The following is a 13,351-nucleotide window of genomic DNA, read 5'->3' as shown; positions in this document are numbered from 1 at the left end:
TGTGCAGGGTGAGGATTTGCTCACCGCAGCGCAGCTGGGTCTCCTGGAGGCTGCCCAGGGCCTGGGCATGTAGGGCACTGGGGTAGGCACAGAGTGTGCGCTCGGACAGCTGCACAGAGTGATTCCGGGCCCAGGACAGCAGCCAGCGTAGGCGGCAGTCACAAGTCAGGAACTCGGTGCCGAAGTCCCTGCAGAGTGGGTAGAGGGGCCACAGAGTAGAGCAGATGAATGTGGGCTCATGGAATGGGGATGGAGCCCCAGGAAGGGATTGAGGCTAAAGAGGGCAAACTTGGGTATGTGTGCACAAGCCTGGCAATCATGGGAAGGCAAATATGGTGGAGTTGCAGCCATTGTCTGTCCTGCCTACTCATAAGGCTGGCTGCTGTGGTCCTGATGCCTAATTCCTGGGCAGAGGAATGAAGAGGGGGGCGGGGGGGAGGAGAGGGGTGTCTGTGTCCAAAGGCTTGGGAAAGATACTCACACAAGCTGAAGGGCTGGCAGCTCATCAAAGACCCCAGGTTGCAAACTGGAGAAGATGTTTCCAGATATGTTTCTGCAGGGGACAGGGAACAGTCAGACAGGATCTTAGGGTCTTCAGCCTCGGCGGAGGGAGGGGTGAGTGAAGAGCATGCAGGGACCTATAAGGGTTTGGGGCTGCCTTCCTCCTTCAAACCCTCCTTCAGGGACGGGCCTTCCCTCTCCCCTCTCCCCTCACTCACAGTCGGAGAAGCCTGGGGAGGCCTTGGAAGGTCTCAGAGGTAAGGCAGCCAATCCGGTTGTTGGAGAGATCTCTAGAGAGACACACACAACTTCAGCAAGTTGGCCACATGGTAGCACATAGATCAGTTTGTGAGGGACACTCCAGTGTGGCTGGGGCTTGTGTGGGGAGTGGGGTGAAGAAGGAGATGGGGTTTGGGCTTGAAATATCTGCCCCCAATCAATATGCTGAGGGTGGGGTAGCTGCAGGTGGGTGAGAAGAAGGGGCAGTGGGGGTGAAGAGGAGGGATGGTTGCTTGTGGGATCCATGGGACCTTCTCCAGGGGTAAGGGGAGGGCTGGGAGGTTTGGGGGGCAGGACATGCCACTCACAAGCGCTTCAGCTCCCCCAGGCCCAGGAAGGCACCGGGCTGCACCGTGCTGATGACATTATTCCTCAGGTCCCTGTGGGAGGCAAGTGGGGAGGCCCTCACACCTCTCCCGCTCTGGGGGCCACACCACTCCCCTTGGGCTGGGTAGCCTCACTGCCAACACAAGAATTGGGACTTGATTTCCTCCTAAATCCCAGCTCTTCTCAGCACTGGCTGGGAAGTTGGATGAAGGACCCCCACCCCTCAGACAGTACTCTTCAGCCTCCCTGCCTGACATGTGGGGTACAAATCAGAAAGAAGTCAGGGAGGATGTAGGTGCCACGAGATGGGATGGAAGGGCCTCAGGGCCTCAGGGCCTGGTATGAGGAAGTGGAACACGGGAAAAGAGTGGAGTGAGCACTGGACTAGGAGTCAGGAGGCTTGGGTGCCCCATTGTCGCTCTACCTCTGTGCTGCCCTGAGTATCTCACAGGGCTGTTGTAAGAATCATTTCCAAATAGGTGTTTCAGTCTTCTGTAAATTGCTTTACAAAGGTGAAATATTGAGCCTGGCTCTGGGGAGGTATTTTGTAGCTATCCTGCAGATGGATCTCTCTATGTGACAAGTGAGGAAATCGGTCATGCAGCAGGTTGACAACCACACGGATGCTGACCTGGGTCTCACTTCAGGGCAGAGCTGTCAGTCACCCGGCCCTACCCCTCAGGGGGAAGGCTGGCTCACAGTCCTCTGCCCGCTTCCTCCCAGGGTTTCTCAGGACTCCACAATGCTGAGACAAGGTGGCAAGGGAAGTACCAACTCAGGGCTGAGCTCCAGGAGGTCACAGACAGGACAGGAGATGGTGGAGCCCCCGGCCACCCAACCCCACCCCACCCCCCGCCCAGACTGAGGCAGTAGGCTCTTGGCTCTGCCTGCCAAAGCCTCAGGAACATCTCTGGATTGTGGGCAGGAGGGGGTTAACTGAGCTGGCTCCCTGCTGTGGGGAGAGGAAATGGGTGTCCAGGATGGGGAGGTGCTGTCCCACCAGGGGGCCTGTTTTCGCTCTGACAGTCCCAGTTGGGGACATAAACAGAGGAGAGAGAGAGAGAGAGAGAGAGAGAGAGAGGAAGAGAGAGGAGAGAGAGGAGAGAGAGAGAGAGAGAGAGAGAGAGAGAGAGAGAGAGAGAGAGAGAGAGAGAACAGCAAGCGCAGGAGAGCTAGCACCATGAGACACCCTGCTCAGCCCAGCCCATGGCCAGGGGTCTTCATACCTCAGCTTCCTCTCATACCAAGGCTGGCTTCCATAACCCTGAGTCCCCTTGGGAAAGAAGGAAAGCCACCATAGGGGCCAGCTTCCTAGAAGAGGGAGGGTTCCGTACCCAGGCATGCTGGGAGTTGCTCCAGTGCTGGGCGCACACAGGGAACGTGCAAGTCCTCAGACCCTAGAACACTCCTGCAGACCGAGACTGGAGAGGACTAGAGAAGTGCCCCGCCTGCCTGCCTGCCCAGGGTTGCCCTTCCTGCCGTCACCCCCCCCCTTTGCTGCCCAGACTCCCGCCCTCACAGCCCCCACTCCGATGCTGTTCCAGCATATGCCCCCTGGCCTCTGTTGGGGTCTGGCCATTCTCAGGGCTCTGCGTCCCACCCCCATGCGGGGGTGGGCAGAGGGAAACACATTCCTCATTGTGTCACTTCCCTTCATGGGCTGCCAAGGGGTTGAGGCTGCAGCCCCCCGCCCCTTCCCTCTAGCTCACTTATGTTTATTCTCATTTCCTCCCCAGCCCCCCTTGAGAACCCCCACCCCTCCTGCCCCACTGATGCTCTGCAGATGGGAGCAAGGCAGCCCTCTTGGCCCCAGCCCCTTCCTTCCCTGGATTTCCTGTAGCCAGGCCATTGGGGCTGGGGTGGGGGAGCTTCTGAGAGAAGAGCTTCCAAGTATTCGCTTGCCTCACACCTGCCCAGTGGCTTCTGGGGTGACCAAGGTACCCCCTCAGTGCCTCTAGGAGTTGGCTTGCTGGCCCAGACCAGCCAGTCCTGTGTCCTCTCCTGAAGTGCACAGGCCAGGGGCTGCTTGCAGGGCTGAGCTCTACCAGCCTGATGGGGTTGGGCCCACACAGGCTGCAGCTGATGCCTCCTGATCCCTAAGGGAGGGAAAGCAGCTCTGGGGCTGTGCCCTCCCTCACAGCAGGAGGGACCTGTGAGGCTCCTGAAGGTCAGTGGTTCTGCACCTTTCTTGCTTAGCACATGATGATGGCTATAGACTTCCGCCCCAGAATAATGCACTACACCCGACATTGTGCGTATGATTTCAGGGGCCTGTGGAACTCCAGTTATGAACCCCTGCTGTGGATTGTCTGATTCCTTCATTTTTAGGTGAGGACATGAGGACACACAGATGTTTCTGTGACGTGGAATCTCCTGTGCCCTCCCTGCTTCCACAGAGCTATGGTTTTGGAATCTGGAAAAGATGTAGCATATGGATGGAGCCTCCCCTCCCTCCTATCCCTTGCCCAACCCAGACCAGGCCCTTGACTGGCACTGCTCTCTCTGTGTCTATGTCAATATGGAGGAGAAGGACCCCCCCTCCCATAGCAGAAGTCGGCGGGGGGGGGGGCGGGGGGAGATTTCTGGGAGTAAATCATGCCCTATACCTTTTATGGGAAAACAGAAGCTCGGGAAGCTGTGTGTAAGAGTGGGTGTGTGAACACAAGCAACAAAAGAGGAGATTGATAAGTTTGACTTAATAAAAATTTAAAACTTTTGCTCTTTTAAGAAAGTGAAAGGGGCCGGCCCGGTGGCTCAGGCGGTTGGAGCTCCATTCTCCTAATGCTGAAAGCTGCTGGTTCGATTCTCACATGGGCCAGTGGGCTCTCAACCACAAGTTTGCCAGTTTGATTTCTGGACTCCTGCAAGGGATGGTGGGCTGCACCCCCTGCAACTAGAAATGGCAACTGGACTTGGGTCTGAGCTGCGCCCTCCACAACTAAGATTGAAAGAACAACAACTTGACTTGGAAAAAGTCCTGGAAGTACACACTGTTCCCCAATAAAGTCCTGTTCCCCTTTCCCAATAAAATTTTTTTAAAAAAAAGTGAAAGACAACCCATTGAATGAGAGGAAATATTTACAAATCATATATCTGTTAAGGGACTTTCATCCAGCTTATGTAAAGAACTATTACAACTCAGTAATAAAAAGACAACCCAACTGAAAAAAATGGACGAAGGATTTGAATAGATATTTCTTCAAAGAGGATATACAAATGACCAATTAATACACGAAAAGATGCTCAACACCATTAGTCATTAGGGAAATGCAAATCAAAACCACAATGAGATACCAATTCATATCCACTAAGATTGCTATAATAATAAAGACGGACAATAGCAAGTGTTGATTAGGATGTGGAGAGAGTGGAACCCTTATATATATATTACTGGTGGGAGTATAAATGGTACAGCCTCTTTGGAAAAGAGTTTGGCAGTTGGAGTTACCACGTGAGCCAGCAATTCTACTCCTAGATACATATATCCAAGCAAAAACCGTACAAGAAATTTCCTAGTAGCATCATTCATAATACGCCAAAAGGTGGGAAAATCCCAAATGTCCATCAACTGATAAACGAATAAACAAAATATGTGTATTCATACAAGGAATATTATTAGGCTATAAAAAGGAATGAAGTGCTGATACATGTTATAATATGGATGAACCTTGAAAACATTATGCTAACTGAAAGAATCCAGCTACAAAAGACCACATAATCCCATTTATATGAAATGTCCAGAATAGGCAAATCTATAGAGACAGAAAGTAGATTGGTGGTTGCTTAGGGCTGGGAAATAGGGGGTGGAGGAATGGGGAGGGACTGCTAATGATTCAAGGCTTGAGGATGATGAAAATGTTCTAAAATTAGATTATGATTATGATTGCACAACTGTGTAAGTATACTAAAAACCATTGGCCTGTCCACTTTAAATGGGTGAACTTTATGGTATGTAAATTGCATCTCACTACAGCTGTTACAAGTGTGATTTTGTATAACAGAGTGCGTGTGTTTTACGTCTGTTTGTGTGTGTGTATACCACATTTGGACAGGGTGGGGCAGCACAAAGTTGGCGCCTTCTGACCCCAACAGACCTCCCTGCTTGTGGGTTTGAAAACCAAATTACAGGTTCGGAGGCCACAGAGTAGCTTTCCTTGGGCTCTTCAGGACTTCCAGGGTTCATTAGAAAGTGGGTGGTGGGGGTGGGAGGGGGACGCTCCGAAGGGGGACAGAACACCCCCTCAGGTATAGAGGTTGTCTGGGGGGAGGAGAGGGAGAGGTTCTGGTGGCAGGGATAAAAATCCAAGATGGTCCTAGCCTCCCTACCACCCCCAAGCCCTGGGCCTCGCTCATCTCTGATATCATCCAACAGGTATTTATTGAGCACATACCCTGTGCCAGGCATTGGGGCTACAAGAGCAAGCAAGACGGCTGTCCCTGAACCCATCAACCTCCCTTCCCAACCTTCAGCTGTGCCAGAGCCTAGAGCAGCCTCTCCGCTGCATTCCTCTCCAATGTCAGGGGGGATGGGAAGGGGAGGAGGGACACAGCCCCCTTGGCCCCTCCCACAGATTAATGGAAACCACCTGGCGGGTGAACGGCACTCCACCCCCAGGTCCCCACTTGCCACCATTCCCAAGAGCATCTGCTTCTAATGAGTGCCCCAACCCCCTGCATACCATCCCCCGGGCTCATTAATCTCATTAGGCAATGACAAATCATCCTGGGGCTGAGCACGCTCCCCGCCTCCCCCCCTTTCCTCCAGGCTCGCATAGCCTCTGGGGGCGGTGTCCACACACATCCACTCGCTCACTCGCTCGCACGCAGGCCTAGGCTGGCTCCCTCGGCCTCTTCCCGGGGCTGTCTGCCCTGTGACCAGCCTGTTCCCCGGTGAGAGCTTCTCACTATGACGGAGGAACCCACCGAGCCCCGGAAAGTCTTCTGTTGGCCTGCTCTCTGCTGAATGCGGGTGGTGGGGGATCTTGACAGAAATGTGAGGCACTAGAGAAATGAGCCAGCCTGGAGAACTTTCAGCACCTCCATTTCATCTACATGACTGCCTGCCCAAGGCTGAGGAACTCAGAACAAATCCTAGCGATGAGGGGTGTATAACATCTTGCAACTTGGAACTCTTCCGAGGAGAGGGGAACGGCCATTACTAAAAGCTCATGCTGTCCAGGGCTCTCTTCCTAGATGAACTCATTTATCTCCATGGCAAAATGCCAGGGAATCACACATTGCCCCATTTTTCAGGTGAGAAACCAAAGGCTTGGACAGTCACCCAGAAGGGAAAGGATAGAGGCAGGATTCAATCCCAGGCCTCTTATTACTCCAGAGTTGAGTTCTGTGCCTTTTTATTGCCTCCCTCCACCCACTGCAGAAGTCTTTCCTCTGGGCTATATAGGTTTGTCCGTGCTGAGGGGTGGTGGGATACAGAGAGGAGAGCTCAGAGACTGGGCTTCACACACATCTGCGCCCTTCTGGACACTCCTTGGGCTGGCCATGACCTGCCTCTGCAGGACCCTGTTTCAGGTTTTCTTGTCCATCCTGCCTGGCTGATAAAGGTATGGCCCCCTCTTCCTCACCCTCACCCCCAGACTCTAGAGCATGTGTCTTCCCCACAGGATCATCTCAGGCACATTCTCACTCCCCCCGCACTTTCTGTCCCCTCCCCAGCCTCAGGGCCCTGAATTGCAAAACAGGGACCATACAGACCTACTTCCCTCCCACCTATCCCCCCCCACACACATTTACACTGGATCCATTCTCAGAGGCCAGAGGGGCGCTCAGCAAAGGGAGGCAATGCCAGCATTTTCTAGAGCAGCCCAGAGCTACCACTTCAGTTATTAGACTCGGCTCCAACCCTCCCACGATACTTGCTGCTCTGGCCTGTGGGATGGTAAGTTGCCATGGGCTCAGCTGCCCAAGTCTGGATTTCTCGGCCTGACAGGACAGAGAGATCAGTGTTTCCTGGTACCAACTGTACGCAGGCTGCAGTGTCTCATTTGTGATGAATAGGCCCACAGTCTAGGGGTCATCTGGTCCACTGGTTCCCAACCCTGGATGAGAATGAGAATCGCCTGAATATCTTGTAAAAAAATTCCCAGGCCCCCTCCGACCTGATGAATTAGCATCCCCAGGAACAGGACCCAAGATCTCTCCCACCTCTGGATACTGGGATACTGGGATACTGGTTGTGAGGATTAGCTTCATGTGTTCACTAGGCCAGGCTATAGCATCCGGTAACTTAATCACATACGAAGCTAGGTATTGCTGTGTAGGTGGTTTGTAGATGTGCTTAACATCTACAATCAGCTGACTTTCAATAAAGGAGATTACCTTTGATAATATGGGTAGGCCTCATCCAATCAGTTGAAGGCCTTAAGAACACAAACTGAGGTTTCCTGAAGAAAAAATTCTCTCAAGACTATAGCATCAACTCCTGCCTGACTTTTCAGCCTGTGGGCCTGCCCTACAGATGTTGGATTTGCCAGTTCCCACATCATGTGAGCTAGTTCCATAAAATGAATTCCTTTATAAAGATATAAAATATGTCCTTTATATATCTCTATAAAGACACACACACACACACACACACACACACACACACACACACACACACACACATCTCCGATTGGTTCTATTTCCCTGGAGAACCTTGATTGATACAGTGGTGATCAGCCAGGCTGGAGACCCTGGGCTCCTTCAGCTTCTGCACTGCCTTTCCATTCCTGGGAAGTGTGGGCACCTGCTGAACATAGTGCCCCACTCTGCCCAGAGGCCTCCCCTCCTCTGGAATGCTCCGCCACCTCACTGGGCTCTTCTGATCTTTTCCTTCTTATGCAGCACTTGTGGGTATCTCTCTCTCTCTCTCTCTCTCTCTCTCTCTCACACACACACACACACACACACACACACACACACACACACATCCAAGGATCAAAGAATTTAAAATCCACAATGTACCTTACAAATCACCCTATCCCCACTTCCCCTTTTTACAGATGAGAAAACCGAGACCCCAAACCTGGCACCCTCCCCTCCATCACTCTGCCCTCGCCTCTAACTAGTTCCCAGTCACACTTCCCTTCTGTTCCTCAGACTCACCAGGCATACCCAAGGGCCTTGCCAACTGCTGCTCTCTCTACCCTCCAGATTCTTCCCAGGCTCAATCACCTTGTCAGGGAGGCCTTCTTTGATCTCACTACATAAAATAGCACTCCCCTCTTTGCTTTCTACGCCCCTTCCCCTGCTTTGTTTTCCTATGTAGAACTTGTATCCTAGTATATTATACATTTACTTGCTATTTTGTGGATCCCATCAGTAGAGGATACAGTCCATGAGGGCAGACACTTGGTCTGTTGTGTTTGCTTCCAAAGTTTAGAACAGAGCTTGGCACATAAATAAAGGGGATTTATAATTTACAAATGAATAATAAAATATAATAAATAAAGGGGGCTCGATAAGTTTCTCTAGTATAAATGACTAGACTGATTCCTAACAAAGCAGGGGCTCAAACTCAGGACATTGAATTCTCCCTCGATTGCTAGCTCTCATGTCCAGCCCCCCTTCTATCTCACATGACTCAGGCTTTAGTCACTGTTCTGTGACTACTCTCCCACTTTTCTCGGATTGCCTCCCATGCTTTGCATGCACCTGCTGCTTGGTACCAGAGTCACAGTGCTGGGGAGAGGAGTTCAATTCAGTATGTTGGCATGGGTGGGAAGGAAAGGGCCGTCTTTTCCTCTTCATCAGAAAATCTACCTTCTTGAGATTGAAGGACAAGAAGGGGACAGACCCAGTGGGTCTGTGACTGACAACATGAGAGGGTGAAGTTGGGAAGATGGCAGTGAGGCCACAAGAGGCTTAGAGCAGTGCTTGCTCATGCTAAGGAGAAGGGAGAACATCTCTGGGCGGTAACTGGCCCTGGTGGGACAAAGCAAAAGTGGAGAGGCAGCTGCAGTTTGTCTTCCTCCCAAAGATCTGGCTTCCTGCCACCAGCCCTCTAAGACCAAGCCTGGGCTGAACATAGGAATCGGAGCACTCGGATACTAGTTGCCCTGGGAGGATAAAACCTGCTCTATTTGTTGGTGCTCAAGGAGACATTTAAATAGCATTTTGGTGGTAGCTCTTTCTCCTTGCCCAGACCACCCCATGTGAGTGGCAGAGCAGACGGTGTCATGGAGCTGTGTGCATACACCAAGGTCAATATCCTAAGACCCCCTCCCATGCTCCCAGCCTTCAATGATCCCTCCCTTGGACTTTATGGAAACCCCAACCTACTTAATTCTAATATTTAGCAGTGTCTGTGGTCTCCACTAGATTATAATCTCTTAGGCTCTTTGAGAGCAAGCTTCCGCCTTATTTTTCTGTATCATCCATCTCACTGATCCAAGCCTTTTAAGCAAAATGGTACTAGAGAGGGGCAGGGCACTGTTGGAGGACTTGGGAATGCCCAGCAGGGTGGGGGCAGAAATAGGAGAGAGGAGGCTGGAGGAAATGGCAAGGAGCAGTCTCCAGGAGGGATGTCTTTTGTGCCCAGGTCTTTTGTGCAGGAGACAGGACCCAAAGTTGTGGATTCTGGAGCATGCCACCTCAACAGGGAATTGAGAGAGGGGTTGGTTCAATGCCCTCATTTGGCAGGTTAAGTGACTTGCCCGTGATGAAGAAAAGTCCCCCACTCTGGTGAGAAGGTTCTTTTGGGCTAGTAGGGCCCTCCTGAGTTCAAGGCCAGCCTGCCTGGGCCTTCAGGGCAGCCTGAAGGAAGTTGCTGCTGCTGCAGCTTTAAAACAGGGCAGAGGGTGGGGGACATTTTGGTTGTGATGACTTATCCCCCCACTGGCACCCCAGCCCAGGGCTCTGGCCCCTTGGGGCTTTGATTGTTGATTTGTTTTTAGGGAAGGAGGAATGGGGTTCACTCATGCTACATCCTCTCTCAGCCCTTTCTTTATACTGGGCCCCCCAGTTGGGGGCCTCCGGCCTCACAGCGAATTGTTATTAAAGAGCATGACCGAGCTTCCCTCAGCCCCATCCCTCCCTAGAGCAGCAATGTTTCCCTGCTTCTCTCTGCTGTCACTGGTGAGGGAGCTGGTCTCTGTCTCAGACCAGCCCCTCTCTGACCTCTATCTGGTGGCCAAGTCCCAGTAGGTCTGACTCTGGGACTCAGGAGCCTGCTCAGGAGCCACGTCCTGGGTTGTGGAGGCCCTTAGCAGCCAGTGTTCCTCAGCCCCCACCTCCATCCATCCCCCACCTGTACCCCACCTTGCCCCAGCACTTACAACTTCTCCAGCAGGGACAGTCCCAAGAAGGATCCATTCCGGAGCCCAGTGATCTTATTGTTGCTCAAGAGCCTGAAGGAACAGGGAGAACACAGACAGGAGAGCATGCTGTTAGGAGCTGCAAAGTGTGGATGGAGTGGGGATCCAGTTTCACCATCACAGCCATGTTGCATTCTGTATAAATGGTGCCCCCTGAAGTTGTGCAAGGTGGCAGTGTCGCCCTCTGCCCCAGATTATAGGGAGGAGCCAGCAAATGGTTCAGGCAGACTGGTCAGTCCACTGAGCCCCAAATCAGATATTTCACTTGCCCTTGGTCCCCCCAGGGCCTGGATCTGACTTAGGGCTCTGTACGCAGGTAAGCCGAGCAAATTGCAGTGAATTTGCAGTGCCACTTTACACCTTGGAACTACAGGGCCTGTGGGGACAGAGTCCCAAAGAGCAGTTTCCAGGCTCTTGGCCTCACGTGGAAAATTGCTGGCTCGGGTAGTAGATGGCCATCAGCTGTGACTAGTTGGCCATCAGCTGTTACCGGCTAGCCATTAGCCACTGATATAACTGCTGTGGCTAAATTGGTTGGTTGGTTGGCAGAGAAGCGGATGACAGATTGCGGATCGTGTGGCTCCTGCTTCCTGTGTCTCCAACCCAGCTGCCAGCGAGACTATAGTGGTATGATTCCCCCTATCTATGGCTCCGTAGGTGTTCCTTTTTGGCCTCACCGTATCCTGCGTTCTTGTTGGGGAGCGGGAGCTGAGGCCCTGCATGACAGGGTCCATCCCACAACGCCCCCTTCCTGCCCTCCACAGCTCTGTCTTGTTCAAGCCCTCACCCCAATATCCTGAGAATGGCCTGGATTGGGTCAGGGCTCCAGCAGGTGGAACCGAAAGCGCAGCAGGTTTGCAGGCAGAGGGGAGCCCTCCTTGAGGTCTCCAACACTTTCCTTGTGAGCTGAGGACCATCACCAGAAGGGGACACTCCCAGCCCTGACAGGCCCCCAACTCAGAGGACCTGAGTGCCTCCCCACGCCTGTCTGTAGCCTTAACAGAAAACTGCTAGAGCCCTGGGCCAGGGGGAAACCCTGGCCTCAGCCTTTGCGCCCACTAGGAGCTCTGTTTATTTATTTGTTTGTATTTAGGGAAGGAGGAAAGAGGCCCCAAGCCAACTGTTGAGCCTGCTTTGCCCAGCCACTCAGTCTTCCTCTGTTAGCCTCCCTATTGGGAGGAGGAAGTTTCAGACCCACTGAAGGGCTCATCCCTTGAGTTCATTACTTATTAAAAAGCTTTAATGAGACTCTCAGCCCAAACTTTTGCCTGCCCTGGGCTGAAGCAAAGAGTTTCTTTTCTTTGCTCCTACTGGTGGATGGGGAAAGGCCAGAGGGACAGGCCTCGGGCATTCTTGAGTGGGCAGCCTCTGGGCCGGACAGTAAGGGAGAGGGCAGGGACTGGGGACGAGGCATGAGAGAAGCTGTCTGAGTTCTGCCCCTAAGCTCACTGGAAGTGGGTGGTACTGAGAGGTACTGAGAGGACGCCAGCCATATGACGTTTCATCTACTCCCTGTTCAAGAGATACGTGGAGAAGAGACAATGGCCAGGATGGAGGCAGGAGTGGAAGGGGCTTTCTGGGTCAATGGGAAGGGGTAGAGACCTCATCTCCTTCCTCCCTTTTCCCCTCTCCAGATAGACCCTTCCTACCCTTCTGGTCTCCACCTAACTGTCCCCCAAAGTTGGCATTTCCCAGCAGGACCTGAAGGATGACTGGGTGGAGGGGTTCAGGGGGGAATTCTGGGTTTCCAAAGTGCTTTACATACACACCTAACATTATCTTCATATTTCAAAAAATACATCGCAGTAGTCATTGTGTGAGCAATTAGAACTTTCACGACTCCCTTTATTCTCATTTTATGGATTAGGATGGTTTTATTTCACATTACATATGGTGATAGTAAATCATAAGTAATATTGTCAGTTCTTAGTGCCTCTAATGTTCTCATTCAGGCCTTGGTGGGCCTGGGGTGGCCCCCTCTTTGGTGATAGGCTCTTGAGGACGTGTTTTTTAAATCAAAACCTGCCTCACCTCATCTCCAGTTCATTCCACTCATACAGCCCCAGTTTGAGGTTCATAGGTTGCAATTAATGTCAGAGAAGGCTACAGGACCCCTCTGTATCTTAGGAATGTTGGGGAGGGGTCCTGAAATGTCATGAAGAAGGGTGGGCAAAAGGCATCCATGTCAGCCTCCTCCCACCCCAAGGGTCTCCCCCAGGTTTGTGGGGAGGAAAGAGGATGGAGGTGCTGATGGGGTGGGGGGCTGTTTGTGAAGAGAGAGGAACAGGGCTGCCAGATTATCAGTCCCATCCAGGAAGGAGGAGGCCTGAGAACATTATTTCTCACACTTGGGTTGAGTATGGACCTGCTAAAGGGAGAGAAAAATGTATCTTTTTTCCCAGGAATATGTCTTGAGGGTTCCAGTTTAAGAAACATTGACTTTAGAAATGAAAGTCTCACACTATGAAAATGCCTTCTATGAAAAAATTGTCTGTAAAAGATTTTGTTTTAAAGATCATTGAATTGAAAACAAAATATTTTAAAATTCTCCAACTCCCAAAACCCTAAGATTAAAATCTGGGATCCTAATTTGAGAGCCCTGTCTAGACTGGTCTAGCGGTGGTGTTGGTCATTCTCCAGACTCTTCAGCCTTTAGCCCTGAATCCTTCACACACACACCCCAAATTCTTTCACCCAGAGCTGGCCAACAGAAGTACAATGCAAGCCACATACGTATGTTCACGTAGCCACATTGTAAAAAATTAAAATTAATTAATTTTAATAACATATTTTATTTAACTCAATGTACCCAAAATGTTATCATTTCAACATGTCATCAATATACCAAATTATTACTGAGATCTTTTCCTTTTCTATTTGTACTAAGTCTTCAGAATCTGGTGTGCATGCTACTCTTCAAGCACATC

The 13,351-nt window shown here is 51.6% G+C and overlaps 1 protein-coding gene across 2 annotated transcripts in view; it reads right to left on the bottom strand.

The window, feature by feature from the left end:
• Window positions 1-13,351, bottom strand: part of ADGRA2 (adhesion G protein-coupled receptor A2) — a 34,837-nt gene that overhangs the window by 11,436 nt on the left and 10,050 nt on the right. Inside the window, exons 2-6 of one of the 2 annotated variants that reach the window (XM_081046806.1) lie at window positions 10,386-10,457; window positions 1,089-1,160; window positions 720-791; window positions 482-553; window positions 25-188 (exon numbers count right to left, since the gene is read on the bottom strand). In XM_081046806.1, coding sequence (XP_080902932.1) covers window positions 25-188; window positions 482-553; window positions 720-791; window positions 1,089-1,160; window positions 10,386-10,457 — 452 coding nt within the window. The remainder of the gene's footprint in view (window positions 1-24; window positions 189-481; window positions 554-719; window positions 792-1,088; window positions 1,161-10,385; window positions 10,458-13,351) is intronic. The other variant, XM_081046807.1, reaches the window with a different exon arrangement.

Source organism: Rhinolophus hipposideros (assembly GCF_964194185.1).
Source record: "Rhinolophus hipposideros genome assembly, chromosome: 4".
Classification (NCBI taxonomy): Eukaryota; Metazoa; Chordata; class Mammalia; order Chiroptera; family Rhinolophidae; genus Rhinolophus; species Rhinolophus hipposideros.
Note: the sequence above shows the minus strand (reverse complement) of the source record. Positions and strands in the feature narration are given on the sequence as shown.